We start from the raw sequence: 18,541 nt of genomic DNA, 5'->3' as shown, positions 1-18,541 counted from the left end.
TGTAGCAGGATTTTTATAAATGTTCGGACATTCTATTCTCCCCAAGAACTACTAGTTTACAGACAACAGTAGTATAAATTCTCTTCAAAACATTTCCCACCAAATTACATTCAGGGTGCCAATGGGCGAGCCGTGTATGAGTGAGGGATGGCAGTGTGACAAACTTCTGGTGAAAGAAATGTGAGCAGAAGTCACTGAACTGAGCTTCCAGGAAGCTCTGAGTGAGAGCAGGTGCAGCTGTTGGATGCCTTTGCTTGCCATCTGCTCTCTTCCTCCTTCCTGTCTGGAAGGCAGACCCAGTGGTGACTGGAGAGCAGCATCCAGACAAGATCGCCACAATGGCTGCATGAGCAGGCATAAGCAGCTTGGCCTTTGATGGCTTCTTTGAGCCTCCTAGCACTCCTGGACAGCCCACCAACTTACTTAGAATACTGCTAGTCAGGCGGGGCTTCTGGTCACTCCAGCAGAATTTAGTATCTAAACTACACGGCAAGACATCCTTTCCCGTTTCATGACTTGAGAGGATTTCTTGAAGAAAAGCTCTGCTGGTTTAAAGGGCAAATTCTACATTCACAATCCCATTTTACCTTAAAAAGAGGAATCAAGTCATGAAGCACTCAACCAGAAATCAAGAGAGGCCTTTACAGAGAAATCAGTAACTGGGAACATAGAGCCACCTGCGGTACTTGGTGTTAAAGCACTCTCATCAGGACACCACATGGGGGGTGGGTGGGGGCAGCTGGAGAATTTTTAACATAGTGAATGACTGAAAGGGTTTTTTATTGTTATTAATCAATCTGAAATTAAGGAAATATCCCAGAAGATGCCCCAAATCCTACACCACAGATCATATTCCTTAGTGTTTCTGCAAATGAGGAGGACAAGCGGAGGAACTACTGAACCACCAGGAAGAACTTTCCCAAGAACATATTCTGTTTTAGTCCTCACCTCAGGTAAAAAGAAAAAAGTAGGAAATGAAATAGAAGTAAGAATTCATGTTTGCTGTTCACTTGTGATTTGAGATAGGTTCTCTTTACATAGCTCTGCTGACCTGAAACTCTCTAGTCAATCAGGCTTGCCTAGAATTTGTAGCATCCTCCTGTTTCTGCCTCCTGAATGCTGGGATTGTGGCAGATGCCACCAGACCCTGCAGCAGTAAGAATTTCAGAGCAGCATTTTTCAGAGGTGATCAATCATCAAATAATTTGGAACCATCCAAAACTACTTCAAACATAAGCAATTTCCTTTGCCAATCTAGTTCCTCTCAAACCCAAGCAAGGCTGTTTACAGAAATGCTATTCACAGGGGTCACCAGAGTAGGAATCAATAACCACATTACAGTTAGGACTTCAAGAGTGAGTTCGTCAGCTGCTGGTGGTCACTCCATTTAGAGCTCTCTGGGTCTCCATTCCTCTCCTGTAAAGTGACGGTGTCTATCGAGTAGTCATGAAAAGTCAGCTACAAAGTTGGCCATGTGGTAACTGATTCTCTCCATCTTTTTCTTCAGCTATCTGCAACATCTCCACACATTTCCAGGCTCCCTCTCCTTCCTGCTATACCAGCTCCAGATGGTGACAACCAGCAAAGACAACAGGCACACAGTCCTTCCTTCCCTGAGACTCCCTTTCAAGCCAAGAGAAAACTTGGGCTTCCCTGCTTTACCCCCATCAATCTCTCCTCCCCTCCCCTCCCCTCCCCTCCCTTCCCCTTCCCTCCTCCCCTCTCTGATCACATGCCTAGACCTAAACCAATGCTGGCAAAGGGAACTTCATATTAACAGGCTTGAAACAGGAGTCAGTCTAGAGTCATGTGAGACAGGGGTAGACACCTGAAAAAAAAAAAAAAAAAAAAAACTTGTAAAAAAACAACAGAAGATTCTAGTTAACTTATCAGCCGGCAAGAATGAAGAATGAAAAAGGGAACTAGAGAGATGGCTCAGCCATTAAGAGCACTTCTTGCAAAGGACCCAGGTTCAGTTCACAGCACCCATATGGCAGCTTAAAACTGCCTGCTTGCAGTTGCAGGGGATCCAATCCCTCTTCTGACTCTGAGGGCACCAGGCTTATACATGATGCACTCTTATATACCGGCACTCATATATCCAGGTAAAATTGTTTTTAAGATTTATTTATTTATTATGTATAGTGTTCTGTCTGCATGTGTATTTGAAGATCAGAAGAGGGCTCCAGATCTCATTTTGGATAGTTGTGAGCCATCATGTGGTTTCTGGGAATTGAACTCAGGACCTTTAGAAGAGCAGCCAGTGCTCTTAACCTCTCCAGGTAAAATTTTTTTAAAAATTTTAAAGGTTGAAGCAAACAACTGGGAAGATAGAGTGTTGAGAAACTATGACTTCACAGTACTATAGTAAGAATCAAGGGCTAAAGCATGAAAACAAACTGCCAATTACAAAAATGCTCTATAAAATCGAAAGGCCTTGGCGCAATCAACCCTAAATGAGATTTCTCCATCAAATCCCTCCTCTCAGAGCTCAGGAAACCCTGATGAAGAACAGGCTGAAAGAATGTAAGAGCCAGAGGAGATGGAAGACACCAAGAAAACATCAACAAGAGCAGAGCCCTTGTGAACTCCCAGAGACTGAAGCAGCAAGCACAGAGCCTGCACAGCTCTGTACCAGGTCAGACGTTTTTATGGGATTCCTGAGTGGGAAAACAAACAAGTGGCTCTCTGATTCTTGTGCCTTCTCTTGGGCTCTTTTCCTTCTGTTGTCCTGTCCAACTCTCATGTGTTAGTTTTGTTTTGTCTTACTCATTATGTTTTACTTTGTGATATTTTATTATTATCTCTTAGGAGCCTATTCTTTCTAAGGAGAGACAGAAAGGGAGTGGATTTGAAAGGGAGAAAAGAACTGGGAGGGCTAGAGGGAGGGAAAACTGTAATCAGAATATATTATGTGAGAAAATAATCTATTTTCAATAAAATAATCAAAATAAGTAAATAAATGAAAATGCTCTATAAATGTAAGAGATTGCCATTCAGTTAGGGAGACATTTCATGTCTCTTTGAGGAAAATCTTAGCCAGGCAGTGATGGTGCACCCCTTTAATCCCATCAGAGGCAGAGGCTACAGGATCTCTGAGTTCAAGGCCAACCTGGTCTACAGAGTGGGTTGCAGGTCAGCCAGTGCTGGGGGGAGGGGGGAGACAGGGAAGGTCGGGAGGGAGGGGAAAAAGAGAAAATCTCAATGACAAAGAGATTCTCTGAAAACAAAAGATACTTTTTAAAAATCACAAAATTAAAAATTATGATGACAATCAGCTCATGCTCACCGCAGATGTGATGTGGCCAGCTCATGCTCCTGATACCATGTCTTCTCACCTTAACAAACTGTTCTTCAGTTGCAAGCCAAACAAAGCCTATCTCCTTTGCCTTTTTGTCAGGCATTTTATCACAGCCCTGAGTAAATAATACACACCCCACCTCGAAAGTCAGCCAACCTTTCACAGAGGGGAATTTCTTTTTCATTTTGGGGTGCTCTGGATTTGGGGGGTGGGCAGGAAGAAAATGTGAAGAACTATATGCACCCACAATTCAAATCTATCTTTGACTCATCAGCAGTCATCCAAAAGGACTAACTCTGAGTTAGACGTAAAATGCAGCATCAACGCAAATGTCCCAGGAGCTTCTCACAGAAGTCACAGAAGTGTTCCTGTGAAGAATGGGTTGCTTAATTGAATGACTGCACTGAGGCAATCTTAAGGAACTTTCTTTTTTCTTTATTAATAGATACCTTTTATTTATTCTTTGGCATTTTCATTCATTTAAACAATGCTGAAAAACAAACAATCTTACTGGGCATGGTGACACAGGCCTTTAATCCCAACACTTGGGAGGCAGAGTCAAGGGAGTCTGAGTGGAGGCAACCCTGGTCTACAAAGTGAGTTCCAGGACAGCCAGGGCTACACAGAAAAACCCTGTCTCCAAAAAATAATGTGTCTTAAACATGTCCATTCCCAACTGTCCTCTGACTCCTCAGCATGCTCCCCCATTGCATGCCACCACCCCTCCCCCACCTCTTTGTAATCCACTGAGTCTAGTTAGTGCTGCCTGACTGAACATTGACTCACCTTGTTTGCTTGATCATGTTCAGGTAAGCACAGCTACAGTAAGTTCATGAGTGCAACAGCCATGTATGTCATGTCTAGAAGGCAATATTTTACAGCACTGCCCCATCCTCTGGTTCTTACATTCTTTCTGCCCTCCTTTTCTATGATGTCCCTTGAGGCCTGGCTAGGGGCGGGAAAATGTGTGTGAACTCTATAGCCCGCACTCAAGGGTCCCTTCTTCTCAGCACTCTGACTAGCTAGTTATATGGTCTCTGCATTAACTGCTGAGCTCTACAAAGGAGCTTCTCTGGCCACTGCTGGGGCACCCACTAATCTATGTGTATAAACAGAAACATCTGGGAGGCAGTTTGATAACATGACCATTTAGCAAGACAACAGTAGTATGTCTCCTCTACAGCCTTTGACCAGACTTACAGTGCCAGAAAAGAATTCTTTCCTGTGGAGCAGACCTCAAAACCAATGCAAAAGTGATTGGTTAGCCACCGCCCCCTACACACACAGACACACACACACACACACACTATAACAGCCAGACCACTATTGTACCAATGGGCACATCTTGCTTTAGCAGTCAGTTTACCAATGGGTAATATTCATAGCTCTTCTTCTCCTCAGGTGGCCAGATTGCACCTTCCAGCACTATGAAAGCTAGCTAACAGAAAAGACTTTTTCAGGTCAGTCACAGCTTGGTTTCTCTCTATGTCCTACAGTGGGTTGTGTCTTCAGTAGTAGGATCTTCCCGCCTAGTTATGGTGGGCCATCAAGAGCAATGGCAATATGCTGTGTTGTTTGAGGGGACCTCTGCAGCTTTCCTGAATTGTAGGCAGGTATCCCACACATGGTATCTCAGTGAATTTTCAAGGTAACTAGCAGATAGTCTCTTTTAACACTACACCTCTTACCCAAAGAACTGAAAATAGGGATACATAAAGATTTGCAGAAGCAGCAAGGAAACAATGATGCAGATTAAAGAAGGACACACTGTCAAGATTACACAAGATTGACAGCAGGGCACAGGAAAAAGGCTATTCTAGGGCCCAGCCTATAGCCTGGGGGCTCTTTTATGGGGTCTAAAGAAAGAGGGGAGCTAGTTATACTAAGGGACACAGTTTGAGTGGTTCTCTATTTTGACTGATAGATTATGTTATATATTCACCCTTCTTACTTTGCATGCCCCTTCTTATAACGTATCTGATTTTAACAACAAAGACCTACATTAAAAAATTGAGGAAATCTCAAGTTAATAATTTAATAATACACCTGAAGGCCTTGGGAAAACAAGAGCAAAGAATACCCAAGAACAGTAGTCTGGAAGAGATCACCAACATCAGGGTTGAACTTACTGGAATAAAAACAAGGCAACAATACAAGGAATCGATGACACAGAGTCTTTTTTGAAAAGCTTAACGCTGCTGGAAAATCTTTAGACAAATTAACCAAACGAAAGAAAGTGGGGATCCAAATGAATAAATCAGGGATGAAAAGGAGGCGTCACAACAAACACTGAGGAAATTCAGAGACTCATAAAGACGTATTTAAAAATCTGAGTTTGAGGCCAGTTTGGTCTACAGAGCTACTTTCAAGACAGCCAGGGCTACACAGAGAAACCCTGTCTCAAAAAACAAAGCAAAACAAAACAAAACAAAACAAAATCTGTATTCCACAGAACTAGTGAATCTAAAAGAAATGGATGGATTTCTTGATGTATATGGCCAATCAAAGCTAAATAAGAGGAAATAAATTACTTAAATAGACCTATAACATTCAATGAAATAGAAGCAGAAATTAAAAATCTCCCAACTGAAAAAAGCAGAGGCTGGATGAATTCAGCACAAAATCCAACCAGACCTTCAAAGAAAAACAAACCAATGTAAGGATTCAGACATTATGTTGGCCTGCCCCTGTCACCTGGCAGAATACACTCAGGCAGTATCCTGGTCAGCCCAGGGTTCCATGACTACTAGTCAACACAAAGGTGCAAATGACCCCTTTAAAGAAACACATCCACCCCCTACATACGGTCTCTTTCCCTCTCTCTTTCCCACTGTTCCTCTAAAGGGGTAGGCAGGACTTTTCCTGTCTCCTCTTCTCTTTTGTCCTCTCTCTGTTTCTGTGTCTCTTTACCTCTTTTCTCTCTCCTCCTCCCCTTCCCTTTCTAATAAAACTTCTCACTAAGCTCTGTTTGCCTGGCATGTTTGTCCCCGCTTCTGTCACCCTGGAGCCCGACATGGAATCCACCAAGGTCCCCCAAACACTTTATCATAACAACCAATACCACTGAAATTATTCTGCAGAAGGCAGGGGCACTGCCAATCTTTTTACAAAGCCAATATTGCCCTGATATAAAAACCAGACAAGGAACCCAACAGAAAAGAAATAATTTAGGCCAATATGTCTGGTGAACATGGACACAAAAATTCTCAATAAAATATTTGACAAGTGAACTCAAAACATTATCAAAAAAGATCATCCACCATGATCAACTCAGCTTCATCCCAGAGATGCAGGGATGGTTTGATATAAATGTTGATTATCACATAAATAGAAAAGAAAAAAGAAATCCAACATCCTTTCATGATAAACATCCTAGAGAATCTAGGAATAAAGGGAACAGATCTCAACATAATAAAGGTTATACAGAAAGCCCAGAGTGAACATCCTGCTGAACAGAAAAACAAAAACAAAAACAAAAACAAAAAAAACAAACCCAAAGCACTTCCACTAAAATCAGGAATAAGATATGGACTTCTACTGTACCACCCATTCTCAATCTGTTAAAAACTGTGCTTGAAATCAGAATAGTAAGACAAGTGAAGAAGACAAAGGGCCCATGACACACAGGCCACTGTAGTTAGTAGACACCAGTGAGTACTGAAAGAAAGAAAACCATACCCCCATTCAAAATGACCATTAGAGACTAGCTAGCTCCTGGCATAATTTTAATTGGGGAAGTTAACAGACCAGTATGATTATAATTGTACTTCTGATGCCTGCTAGAAGGTAATACATGATAGCAGTCAGTGCGGTCTATAGGTCTTTTTTTTTTACTATAGTGGTGCTGTCTTTATTTAAGATGTAAGAATATTCCAGAAGAATTATTATGGTTGTTTAAAAGTAAGTTGATCACTAGAAATTACAGAAAAAACACTGTTTTCTTAAGAGAGAGAAAAGGTCTGGGTATGGAAGGGTGGGGAGCTGGACAGGATCTGGGAGGAGATGAGGAAGGAGGAACTGTGGTCAGAATATACTGTATGAAAACAACTTAATTTTCAATTAAAAACTGAAAAAATGTAGTTACAAGAAGATGCACTAAAATCTTTAGTAGCATCCTATTACAGGTATATCTATCCAGCTATAAAGAAAAGTTTCCTCAAACAGAAGTCACCACTGACATTTACAATTAAATGAGATGCATCATTTTTTCAAGTATTAAATCATTAATTAGGGACAAAGCACAGGAAGCCAAAAGACCACTCAAGCAAAACTACTCAGCGGGCTGCATCCTCTGCCTTTTGTGAACTCCACTTCCATTCAAACTAGATTAATTCCAGAACTCGGTGTGAGTTTCAGAAAAGCAAGGAAGACAAGGGGTAGGGCAGTTTAATAGGGTTTTGGTCCCGAGGAAGACCAGGGGTAGAGGTCAGCTAATAGGAAATAGCCCCCCAAGTTGAACTGCATTTCATATTGTTTTGTTTTGTTTTGTTTTTTGAGACAGGGTCTCTACATAACCCTGGCTCTCCCAGAACTCCCTATGTAGACCAGGCTAGCCTCAAACTCACTGATCTACCTGCCCCTGCCGCCAGGGGATGCACCATCACACCCAATTGTGTTTCATATTCAAAAAAAAAACACCCACAAAACTAAAACTATAAAGGCAGAGGAAGGACCTGAGCAGCCCCTCTCTAGAGAGATTAGAGAGATGAATTCCAAACTCTGGTTCCCAGTCCACTAGTGGGTCAGGAAGTTAATCAGAGGGACATAATCAGGACTTCAGAAGAACTAAGAGCAGAAACTCAGTGTGCTGGGCTCATGAGAAGGCCACCATGTCACAGCACAGGAAACCCAGGAAATGCCAAGTTCAGAGCAGAGCTGGCTGGGATCTCACTCCCTGCCCCAGTTGTTTTGGAGGGGGTGAGATAGAGGAAGGAGGGAGGTACTAAATACTATGATTTGTGGTCAATATCCAAAACATTACTCTGCACATCCAGGCCCTGGCTGGGAGCTGGCAAGCTACCCAGAGTTAAATGTTCACTACTGGAAACTTAAGGATTCATCTAGAAGCAGAAATGTAGTGAATCCTGTTCAACTGGGTATTAGCCACCAAAACAAAACAAATACATCTGTAAGATTTCTGCCAGGAATAACCACTGCTATCTAAAAGTTGCTAAAAAAAAAAAAAAAAAAACACACACACACACACATTGCTTCCCAGTTGCTCCATGAAATGGGGACAATTTCACATAAGCATGCAGCTTTCTTCCCAAGGTACTCTTTTTCACTTGTGATTTCTGGGTGAGGTTGTTTCAGGGACTTTCTGTTCATCCAGTCGCCGCAAGGGCACAAAGCAGTTCTGAGGACACAACTCCCTCCTTTTCCAGGTTGAAGAGACCCAGGCTGAGTATTCTCGGAAAACAAATTTGGCTGGGGTCTCATCCTCTGCCCCAGTCCTTCTTTTCCAAGAACTTAAATTAAAAACAGAAGATTGCAAAGCAGCAGAGGACAAATAAGCCACTTCCTTTGCTCTTTTGGCCTTATTGGCTATTTCTTAGAACCCTGGATTAATTTTTACAATGGTATACTCGGAGGCCTCCTGCCTGTGGGGAGGAGAGTTCTCTCCTTTAGTATCCTGATACTCTGTTCTAACAGTGCAGCTGAGAAGAAGAGGCAGCTTCATGGCCTTCACTTCTCAGGTAAAAAATTGTATACCATATACCATTCAGTTTCATGCTATGGGGATCAATAGGTTAGTACCTCTGCCTTAAATCACTAACTTCTAAATGCCATAAAGTGGCTTCACATCCTCCAAACTCCAAACTTTTTTTTTCTTTTCAGTGTATCCCATGCCGACCTCAAACTCCATATTTAGCCAAGGCTGACCTTGAGCTTCTGGTCCTTTGACCTCCATCTCCAAATTGCAGGGACTATAGGTGTGCACCACCATGCTCCCTATATTTGGTTCTGGAATGGATCCAGGGCTTCCCCCATGTTCAGCAAGCTCTCCATCAAATGAACTACATCCCCAATCTTCCAAACTCTTTTTAATGCATCAAGATGATTCCCAGTAACAATCAAAAACATGTCCTTCTCTCTGTGCCAAAAGGCAAAGCAAAAACAGAAATGGAAAGACAGTGTGTTAGTAGGATTGCTTTTCAAAGTTTTGATCTCCTTTGCTTAGACAGGATTATCTCTCTCAAGTGTCTTCTGGATTTTCCTTCTCTTCTGTACTGGGGTATGTAATATAGGCCCAAAATAATTCATGTTAAGAGTGTCAGAATGGCCAGCCTGTCACTTTCCAATGTTGCAATTCAGGTGATTAAGATCTGAACAGTCCTGCAGAAAATCCGGTTCTACAATATAAAAGAAATTCAGAGTTGTCAGCAGCCCTGAAGCCTCCGTGGTAAACTGAAACACACTTTCCCACGAAGATCTTAGAGTCAGCCTGCTCCTGACCTCAGGGCCACACAGGCAGGCCCCTGCACATTCCTGGACACACACACTGCTTGAATGCAGAGTAAAGACTTTTGTCTTTACTCCCTTTCAACAATCCCATGGAGTAAACTCCTTCTGTGGGACTTGAAAACAAGAGCTTTAGTGCCAAATGATGACTCTCTTATGCAGAGGTGAAATTTTTCTAATTTTATGCCATTAAATAAGGTTCATATAGTCAAAAATTAGCTTGGGCTTCAATCCATCACTCTAAGAAGTTCTCAACCTTCATAACTATACTTCAATTGCAGGAAAAACTTTGATTGGCACTTCTTTCAAAAATGTATGCAAATGTTAGAAAATCCACGGTGCATAAAACTCCATCAGGAGCCCAGCTGAGCTGGACTGTGGTCTAAGTATTAGTGAAATTTCACTTCACAATGAAAAAATTAGTGACAAATTAACCAACACCGTGATTTATAAGATGAAATGAAAGTCTAACATATCTTTTCAAAATAAAATTAGGTAATGAAGGCCATGTAGAAACGTGACAGTTTGGAGACTTGGGGGTGTAAAGCTTTAATGACAAAAGTCAGAGCCCTCTCTAGTCCAGCTCATTGCCATCTCCACGGGGGAAGAAAGGTTCTCCCTCCAGGCTGCCGAGGGAAACTCAAAATCAGGGGTTCACTTGAGGAATTGAGTCTCCTTTGGGCATCAGATTTCCTTTTTCTGAGACGTAAATCTGTCTCTTATTATTCATGAGTTCTACCCGAAAGGAAGCTGCTGAAAGGGCTGGTTCTGAAGTAGTCAAGGTATAAGGGAGTTAGTTCCCCAGGGTCCCCTTTCCTGAACTTAAACTCTCTGTGCTTGTTGGTTTTAGTCAACTTGACACAAACTAGAGTCAACTGGAAAGAGGAAACCTCAGTTGAGAAACTGCTTCCATCACATTGGCCTACAGGTGAAGGCATGGGTGTAAAGATTTCACTAGACCCAAGATAAATGATAAATGGGTGTCTACTGGGGAACACATATACAGATAAATATAAAGAGCGCTTCTCTAGGCTTCCTAATGGCTCAGCTGACCCAAGAGAAAGACCTGGCAAAAGGAAGTCATGCTTCAAGCTTCCTCTTTCCCTTTGGGCGTGGCTACCATTACAGGTTCACTGGCAAAACTGTTCACAGGCATGTCAATGTGGCATCTTCCTAATTAATGATTGATGGGGGAGGGTCCAGCCACTAGGCAGGTGGTCCTGGGTTGATAAGAAAAGCTGAGCAAGCCACAGAGAGCAAGTCAGTATGTAGCACCCCTCCAAGCCTCGGCTTCAGTTCCCATCTAGAGTTCCTGCCCTGATTTCTCACAATGATGGACTGTGACTGGACCAGTAAGCCAAATAACCACCCCACACACACAAGATACTTTTGGCATAGTGCTTTATCACAACAAGAGAAATCAAACTAGGCCAACCTCCCTCAGGTTCCCTCTCATCCTACCATCACCACCCCTAGAAAAGAATCCCAAATGCTTGCACACAGGCATTTCAGTGCTTTTTTATTCCTCTTGGCTTAAGTTATTCCTCTGGAGACACTCATTTTTCCAGACTCCTTGAGGTACAGGGACTCTCGAAGCTGATTCTGACTAGTGTGGGCTAGCTCCACAGTCTTACCTGGATCCTTGGGGCCTGCCCACAGGTGCTAGATTCTCTTCCCCCACTATTTAGGATGCCTTTCCTCTACCACAGATCTTGTTCTTGCTTTTGGAGGTGGTAGGGATTGAAACCAGGGCTTTGTGCACACTAGGCAAGGGCTCTCTATCACTGACATACTCTTGGCCCATTTTTCACTATTTTATTTTAAGGCTGGGTCTCCCTAAATTGTTGCAGTAGCTTTGAACAAGTAATCCTACTAACTCAACCCCTGAGCAGCCTCTAGGGTAGCTGCAGGCTTGGCTTACCCCATTTTTCCCCCTAACTCTTATTCATCCTACAACACCTATCTGAGGGAGGAATTGCTGTACTTCTCTGACCACCAGGTGGAGGAGAATACCAGCTTCCAATAACTAACAGACACTACAGAGACTCTGTTTGGTAAGACAGCTATCCTGAGTTCCAGTATGTATATGATGAACTTAGGGAGGTGTGCTGGTTAGTTCGTCAACTTGACACATGCTAGAATCATCTGGGAAGATGGAACCTCAAGTGAGAAAATACCCCCACCACATTGGCAAGTCTGTAAGGGCATTTTCTTAATTAATGGTTGATGTGAGAGGGCCCATCCCACTCTGGGCATGGTACCCCTCAGGCAGGTCCTGGCCTGTCTAAGAAAGCAGGCTAAGCAAGCAGGCTAAGCAAGCTTTGGGGAGAGCCAGCCAGTAAGCAGCACCCTTCTATGGCCTCTGTTTCAATTGCTGCCTCCAGGTTGCTTCCCTGACTTCCCTTGATGCTTGAAATAGACCCTATCCTCCCCAAGTTGCTTTGGATTAAGGTCTTTATTATAGCAATAGAAACCTAACTAAGACCAAAGATAAGGATCTGAACAGGACTGGGTCACACCTAGACTGAAATCCCACCTGGCTTTCTTCACCTTAGGCTCTACTAAAACAGAGCACAGAGGTCTAAGATGACACTCTTATTTCCAACTGCTTTTTCCTTCTTTTTTAATTTTTATTTTGTTATGTATGTATTAGTGTTTTGTCTTCATCTACATATGTGCACCACGTGAATTTCTGGAGCCCTTAGAAACCAGAAAAGGTCATCACACCCAGTTTTCCAGTGGAACAGGAATTATAGGAAGTAGTAAACTACCACTTGGGTGCTAAGAACCAAACTGGGGACCTCTGAAAAAGTAGCAAGTGCCCTTAACCCCTGAGCTACCCCCCAACCTCCCACCCCACCCTCACCCCCCTACCCCCGCCCAGGGAAGAAGCTCTTACACAAGGACCACTGAAACTCCATTAGCCCAGAAAGAGCAGCCTGAAAAGAAGCAGGGCAATGAGGGACCCTAGATCCCAAAGTTTGGTGTAGCCTTTGTGAATAGAACCTAGTTACAACCAAAGCATCTGCAAGGCCAGTGAGTTCTGGGAACAGGTTCTGCATCAGGACAGAAAGCTTTACTGGTCACTCAGTTTGTTCTTATATTTCTTATTTTCCCTATGTTTCCTTCTTTGATATCAAGCAAAGTTCCAAATTGTCCTGTGTCACAATAAACTTGAAAGCAGAGATTTCTCTTACCTATTCTTCAGCTTGAAGACTTGAGAACCATCAGCTTAACAAAAATGTACTTCAAGTGGAACAATCTTCCGAAGGAAGAGAGATTTTAGAGGACAAGAAGGGTTGTGGAGTCCAACCATTCTTCCCCATCTGAAAGTTCTCTTTTCAATACTGTATCGTAAATGTAGTGGTTTTGTTTTATTATATAATATTCTTGGCCTGGGGGTGTGACTCAGTGGTAGAGTGCTTGCCTAGAATGCACCAGACTCAGGGTTCCACCCCTAGCACCACACACATACACAAAACAAAACCTATACTCTAACATTTCTGCTACTCAACTGTGAGCATCACTGTCATGCACACACACAATGAGAGCACATTAGTAACTCAACTGTCTAATGGGATGAATGAAGCAATGCTTGGACTTCTCAGTTTTAAAGTGTGGAAGGCCACTCAGGTCAATACTTTCCCCACAAATGTATATTTGTCTACATAAGGTTTTCATGGGTCTTCAAAATATTCACTCAAGCCGGGCGTTGGTGGCGCACGCCTTTAATCCCAGCACTCGAGAGGCAGAGGCAGGCAGATCTCTGTGAGTTCGAGGCCAGCCTGTTTTCCAGAGTGAGTGCCAGGATAGGCTCCAAAGCTACACAGAGTAATCCTGTCTCAAAAAAAAAAAAAAAAAAAAAAAAAATCACTCAATAAGTATCAATTAAATCCAGAACGATTAAGACTCTGTACTTCCAGAAACAGAGTGGAGGAAGGTCCTACAACAGTCACTGATACAACAAATATTCAGGGACTCCTGCATGCCAGGCACTATGTAGATCAATCACTACAATCAATGAGACACACAAACCTCACTAAAGAATTCACAGAAGACAGAACAGACATGAAGTACGTACACTACTGTTTAAAACAAAAAATACTATGTGTTTTCAAAGGTACACATAAAGACTATAATAAGTCAGAGGTGGAAAAAGGAAACAAGGGTTTCCTAAGAACAATGCTATACAACATTATTTCTAGCTGACCCTTGTAGTTCAATAATGAATTGGCAAAGCAGCTAATGATAATGTCTTTGTAAGTGTTGGTAAAAAAAAAAAAAATCAATATTCTGTCTTCCTATCTTTAGCATTATATCAAGAGGCACTAACATTGATTTTGAAAAGCAAGAACACAGATCAATTCTCTTTTAGTGAAAACTACAACTAAAAATGCTCCCTAAAACAGTTACTTTCATGGCTGAGTAACTCAAAGAAGCATAGACTTGCCAACCTGAATAATAAAATTTACAGAGCCAAGGACCCAGATTTTTGTAGGGGCCTATTTTACAGTAACTCAACAATAAGATAAATTCTGTTATACACTCTGCAAAATAAGAAAGCAAAAGAGAACTAAACACTGCACTTCCTTTGTCCTGTGATGAAATGAAACTTACTCTTCACTTTCTTCCACATACACTGTTAGCTTCTCTAGACACTGAACTATCACCTCCACTCAAGCTGTTTCCTTCAAGGAAAAGACATGGGCCTGGGAGTCAGATGCTCCAAAACTAATCTTAAGGAGCTGGCGTCTGACAAGCTTTTTCCTCCTCTGACTCGATTCACTGAACTTATGAATTGCTTACAAATTAGGAATCAATTTCATCTCTAGTAATGGAGAGGAAGACAATTATCAATATAGTTCTTCAATATATTTTATGGAAAATATTCCCAGAATATAATTCTTTGATGCACACAAAAAAGTAAGCCCAGAAGAAGTCTGACGCAGTCTAAGCATGTGGCTCCAAAGGAAAAAATTAAGCATTGTCATAAGACTTATTTATGAATTTCAAAAGTCTCCCACATCCACTTCATTCGATTTCTTCTGTTCTTCCAGGGCTGACTGCCATGTAACATATGTTGGCAGTGTTTCCCCACGGATCTGCATAGGAAATGAAGCAGGTGCCATTTATACCAAGCATGATGCAGATGTAATACACTATCCTATTTATATGCAAGGACCTAAGAAACAAATCAAGTCAAAACGTTTGAGTTTGTCTTTGAGAAAGTGATGAAACTATTTTAAAAACAAAAAGAAGTGAACACTTTTGCTACCTTTGCAATTTTAGGAGTCATTATGGAAGAAAACTACCTCAGCATGGTACCAATTTCAATTAAGAAAACCTAACTACTTGATTGAAGCTAAAAACCCAGATAGTCACATACCTCTACCATGTTATAATTGTTTTTAGAATGCTTGTAGATAATACCCAAGTAGTAATTTCATATATATTACCCTAGTTCAGGGCAGCATTCCTCTGGAAATCAAAAACACAGTGCAAGGAAGAATACTGAAGGCAGAACAACTAGAGTTACTTCTGCTAACTAAGCAAACGGAAAGGAAGCAGGCAAAGGGAAGGAACTCAAGCAGTTGTCTGCAAAAGTGATGCCTGGCAATTTCCAGACACTTCCCCTTGAGCTCCAAGACATAAGATTTTTAGGAAAGGAAGGCACTACAGGCAAAAGCCCAAAGTTGCTCTCTTCACAATTTAACAATCCTTGAGTTCGGTCAAAGATGTCCTGGAGAGACACAGATCGGTGGACTGTATAGAAGAAAGCAGTGGTGTTTCCTTTCTCGTTTGGGGAGCCAAGAACTGGACAAACTAGCGTCCCTAAATCATCTTGGTGCAGCGGACTTATTCCAAGCTAACACACCTGCAAGGCCAGGCGGCTCCTCCCTCTGCCCCTCCCATCCCCGAAACTGGACACTGGTCAAGTGTCCCGTGCACCGTTAGCCCAAAGGCCACTCGGACTCTGCCAGGAGACAGTCCCCGCGGCCGACCGAGGCCCCAGCGCTCGGAACCGAACCAGTAGGCGCGGTCTCCACTCCCACCAATCCCGGCCGGATCTCCGCGCGGCCGAGGGGCAAGCAGTCCGTACCTGTCTTCCGAGACGCTGATGACACCCTCCTCCTTAGGCACGATCACCGCCATGTTCACCACCTCCTGCGACCCCTCGACCCGTTGCAGCAGGATCGGCTTGCGGGTCAGGGGCTGGGGCTGGATCTCCGCCGCCATCGGAGGGGGCGCGCCCGGGGAGCAGCCGACCGCGCCGGGGGGCTGGGCTGAGCAGACAGTTCAGGCTCGCACTCAGGATCCGGCTGAAATGCGAAGCGGGCCTTTGGCGACCATAGCCCTGCCGCCTGTCTAGGGAACGTGCCCACTCTGGCTTCTCGAACCAATACCGCCGCCACACCGGCTGAGAGCCGGCGCCACCTAAGAGAGCAGGGGGCGGGGAGCGGGGGCGGGGCAGGGGCGGGGCCTGCCGCAGGGCGGCCCGCTCCACTTCCGGAGGATGGGCCCTGGAGGCCAATGCGCGTGCGTCAACCCAGCAGCCACTTCCGCTCCTTACCCTCTTCCCCCTTAAACTTTACGAGGCGTGCGGCTCCGCTGGGACGCATGCGCTCTGTTCCCGAGGTTCCCTAGCCTACCTTCCACACCCAAAACTTAGTCGTGTTCCCTCCCCCGCCCCGCCCCGCTTTGTGAACGCGCTTGCCCAGAGCCCCACCCTCTCCAGACTCCAAAGAACAGGGCTGGGAAAAGCCTGCGTCATCGCGATCCGAAAGGATCATGTAAGAAGGACAGATGCTAAACTAGTTGTGGAGAGACTGTGCATGCGCGCTGATGCCTCGCCTCTAGGTTTTAACAAAAATGCACCGGGGAGGGCGCTGTGCTGTCGGCCAGAATTAAGCTCCCGCTCCTGCCAGCACCGCGTGGACTCCTGGGTATTGTAGTTTTCTTCATTCTCCCCGTCCTTGTTCCAGAAGGCCATAACGCCCACTTCTCAGCCCTGGGGGAGAGGTGTGGGTAAAGGAAGCCCAGCGGCTTCTGTGGATTATTGCCCAAGTCACTGTCAGAACTAATATCTAAGGTAGAGAGCTAAAGAAGAGCAGGCCCCGTTGAGCAAGACTTCTCTCTGTGTCACACTGCCTCCCCCTTGTAGTGGGGTATGGGAGTAGGGAAAGAAGAGACTCATACAGGCTTCCTTGAGGGGGTTCTGGGATCACGATGTCAATCTTCTCTGTGTTATATGACTAAGGACCCACACTTGAACATAGGCCTTTTTGTCCGCTCGTTTCCAGTCTCCAGCAATTAAACATGTTTGCATTCTCCAGTGACAATGGACAGTTAATATAATAACAATAAGGTACAGAATGACTATAATAAAGAAGATAAACGTTGACTGGGCTCTGGAAAAATCTGGACAACTAGGTATCTGTGGTGCCTATTAGCATACCAAAATGCACTCTAGCCTCCAGATTCACTCAGTACCCATGGCTCTTCTCAGCTCTCCTCGCCCTGCCCCCTACCCTGAACTTCTCAAGCTCACCGGCCCCAGCTTCTCCTTGACTGGCCTCCAGGTCACTTCCTCAGCTTCTCATTCCTATATAACCTTGACCTCCCTCCCCCACTTCTCTCTTCTCTCTTCATCTTCCCCTCTCCCCTCTCTCTCCTTTCATGGCCTGGTTGAGTCTACTAACCGTGTTTAGTCTACTACTTTCTCTCCCGGCTCTGAACTATTCAGATGTGGCTGGCTATATACTCTGCAATGTATCTACATTCCCACCTGCAGTGTATGAAGGAGTTCCAATTTTTCCACAGCCCAGTCGACGTTTGTCCTCTTTGTTATAGTCATTCCATATCTATAATGAAAACCTTCTCTTCAGCTATACTTTGGAGTGGTCAGGTCATTACTTAAGACAGCTACCATGTGACCTGGCAGTTTCACTTCTGCATATAGAACAAAGAAAAATGAAAATGACCTCATACAAAACTGAATGTGATACTTGTGCTGGCTAGTTTTTGTCAGCTTGACATGAACTAGCATCATCTGGGAAGAAAACCTCAATTGATGATTTTCTTGATAAATATTGATATGTGAGGGCCCAGCCCTCTGTAGGCAGTGTGTCATGCTTTATATCAAATAGAAAGCTGAACAAGCCATGGGGGAACCCTCTTCTAAACAAGCAACGTTCCTCTGTGGTTTCTTCTTTAGTTCCTGCCTCCAGGTTCCTGCCTCAAGATCCTGCTTTGGTTTTCCAAGGTAATGGACTATAACTTGTAAGATGAAATAAACCCTTTCCTCCCCGAAGTTGTTTTTGGTCAACACTATGTCTTGGACAGTTCTGTGGGAGAAAGGTATAGGACTGAAGATCTTTCAGCTAGAAAACCCATTAAGTGTTCAAGAGATAATATGTGAACTGGGAAGATAATGCCTGGAGAATAATGTAATAGCCAAGAAGTGTGTATAACCTCAGTATTTACTAACAGGTGAAATGCTGCAACAGTGAGACATTATTAAGCATAAGAAATGAAATACAGATATATGTTACACATAGGAGAACCTTGGAAGCAAAATGCTAAGTGAAAGGGACCAGTTAAAGGACCATTTATTTTATTTTAAGATTCCACTTACATAAAATGTCCAGAGGAGGCAAATCTATGAAGACAAAAATCCGATTAGTGGCTTCACAGAATTGGGAAGTCTGAGGATGTTTGGGGTTCATGTATGTCCATGTGCCATGTATGCACCTGATGCCCAGGAAGGTCAGAAGAGGG

At 43.6% G+C, this 18,541-nt stretch overlaps 1 protein-coding gene across 2 annotated transcripts in view; it reads right to left on the bottom strand.

Annotated features, from left to right (window-relative positions):
• Positions 1 to 16,225, bottom strand: part of Wdfy2 (WD repeat and FYVE domain containing 2) — a 142,133-nt gene extending 125,908 nt beyond the window's left edge. For both annotated transcript variants that reach the window (XM_027390362.2, XM_035452074.1), the window contains exon 1: positions 15,864 to 16,225. In XM_027390362.2, coding sequence (XP_027246163.1) covers positions 15,864 to 16,000 — 137 coding nt within the window. In that variant the 5' untranslated portion in view covers positions 16,001 to 16,225. The remainder of the gene's footprint in view (positions 1 to 15,863) is intronic.
• Positions 16,226 to 18,541: the final 2,316 nt, after the last annotated feature.

Source organism: Cricetulus griseus (assembly GCF_003668045.3).
Source record: "Cricetulus griseus strain 17A/GY chromosome 1 unlocalized genomic scaffold, alternate assembly CriGri-PICRH-1.0 chr1_1, whole genome shotgun sequence".
Taxonomy (NCBI): Eukaryota; Metazoa; Chordata; class Mammalia; order Rodentia; family Cricetidae; genus Cricetulus; species Cricetulus griseus.
Note: the sequence above shows the minus strand (reverse complement) of the source record. Positions and strands in the feature narration are given on the sequence as shown.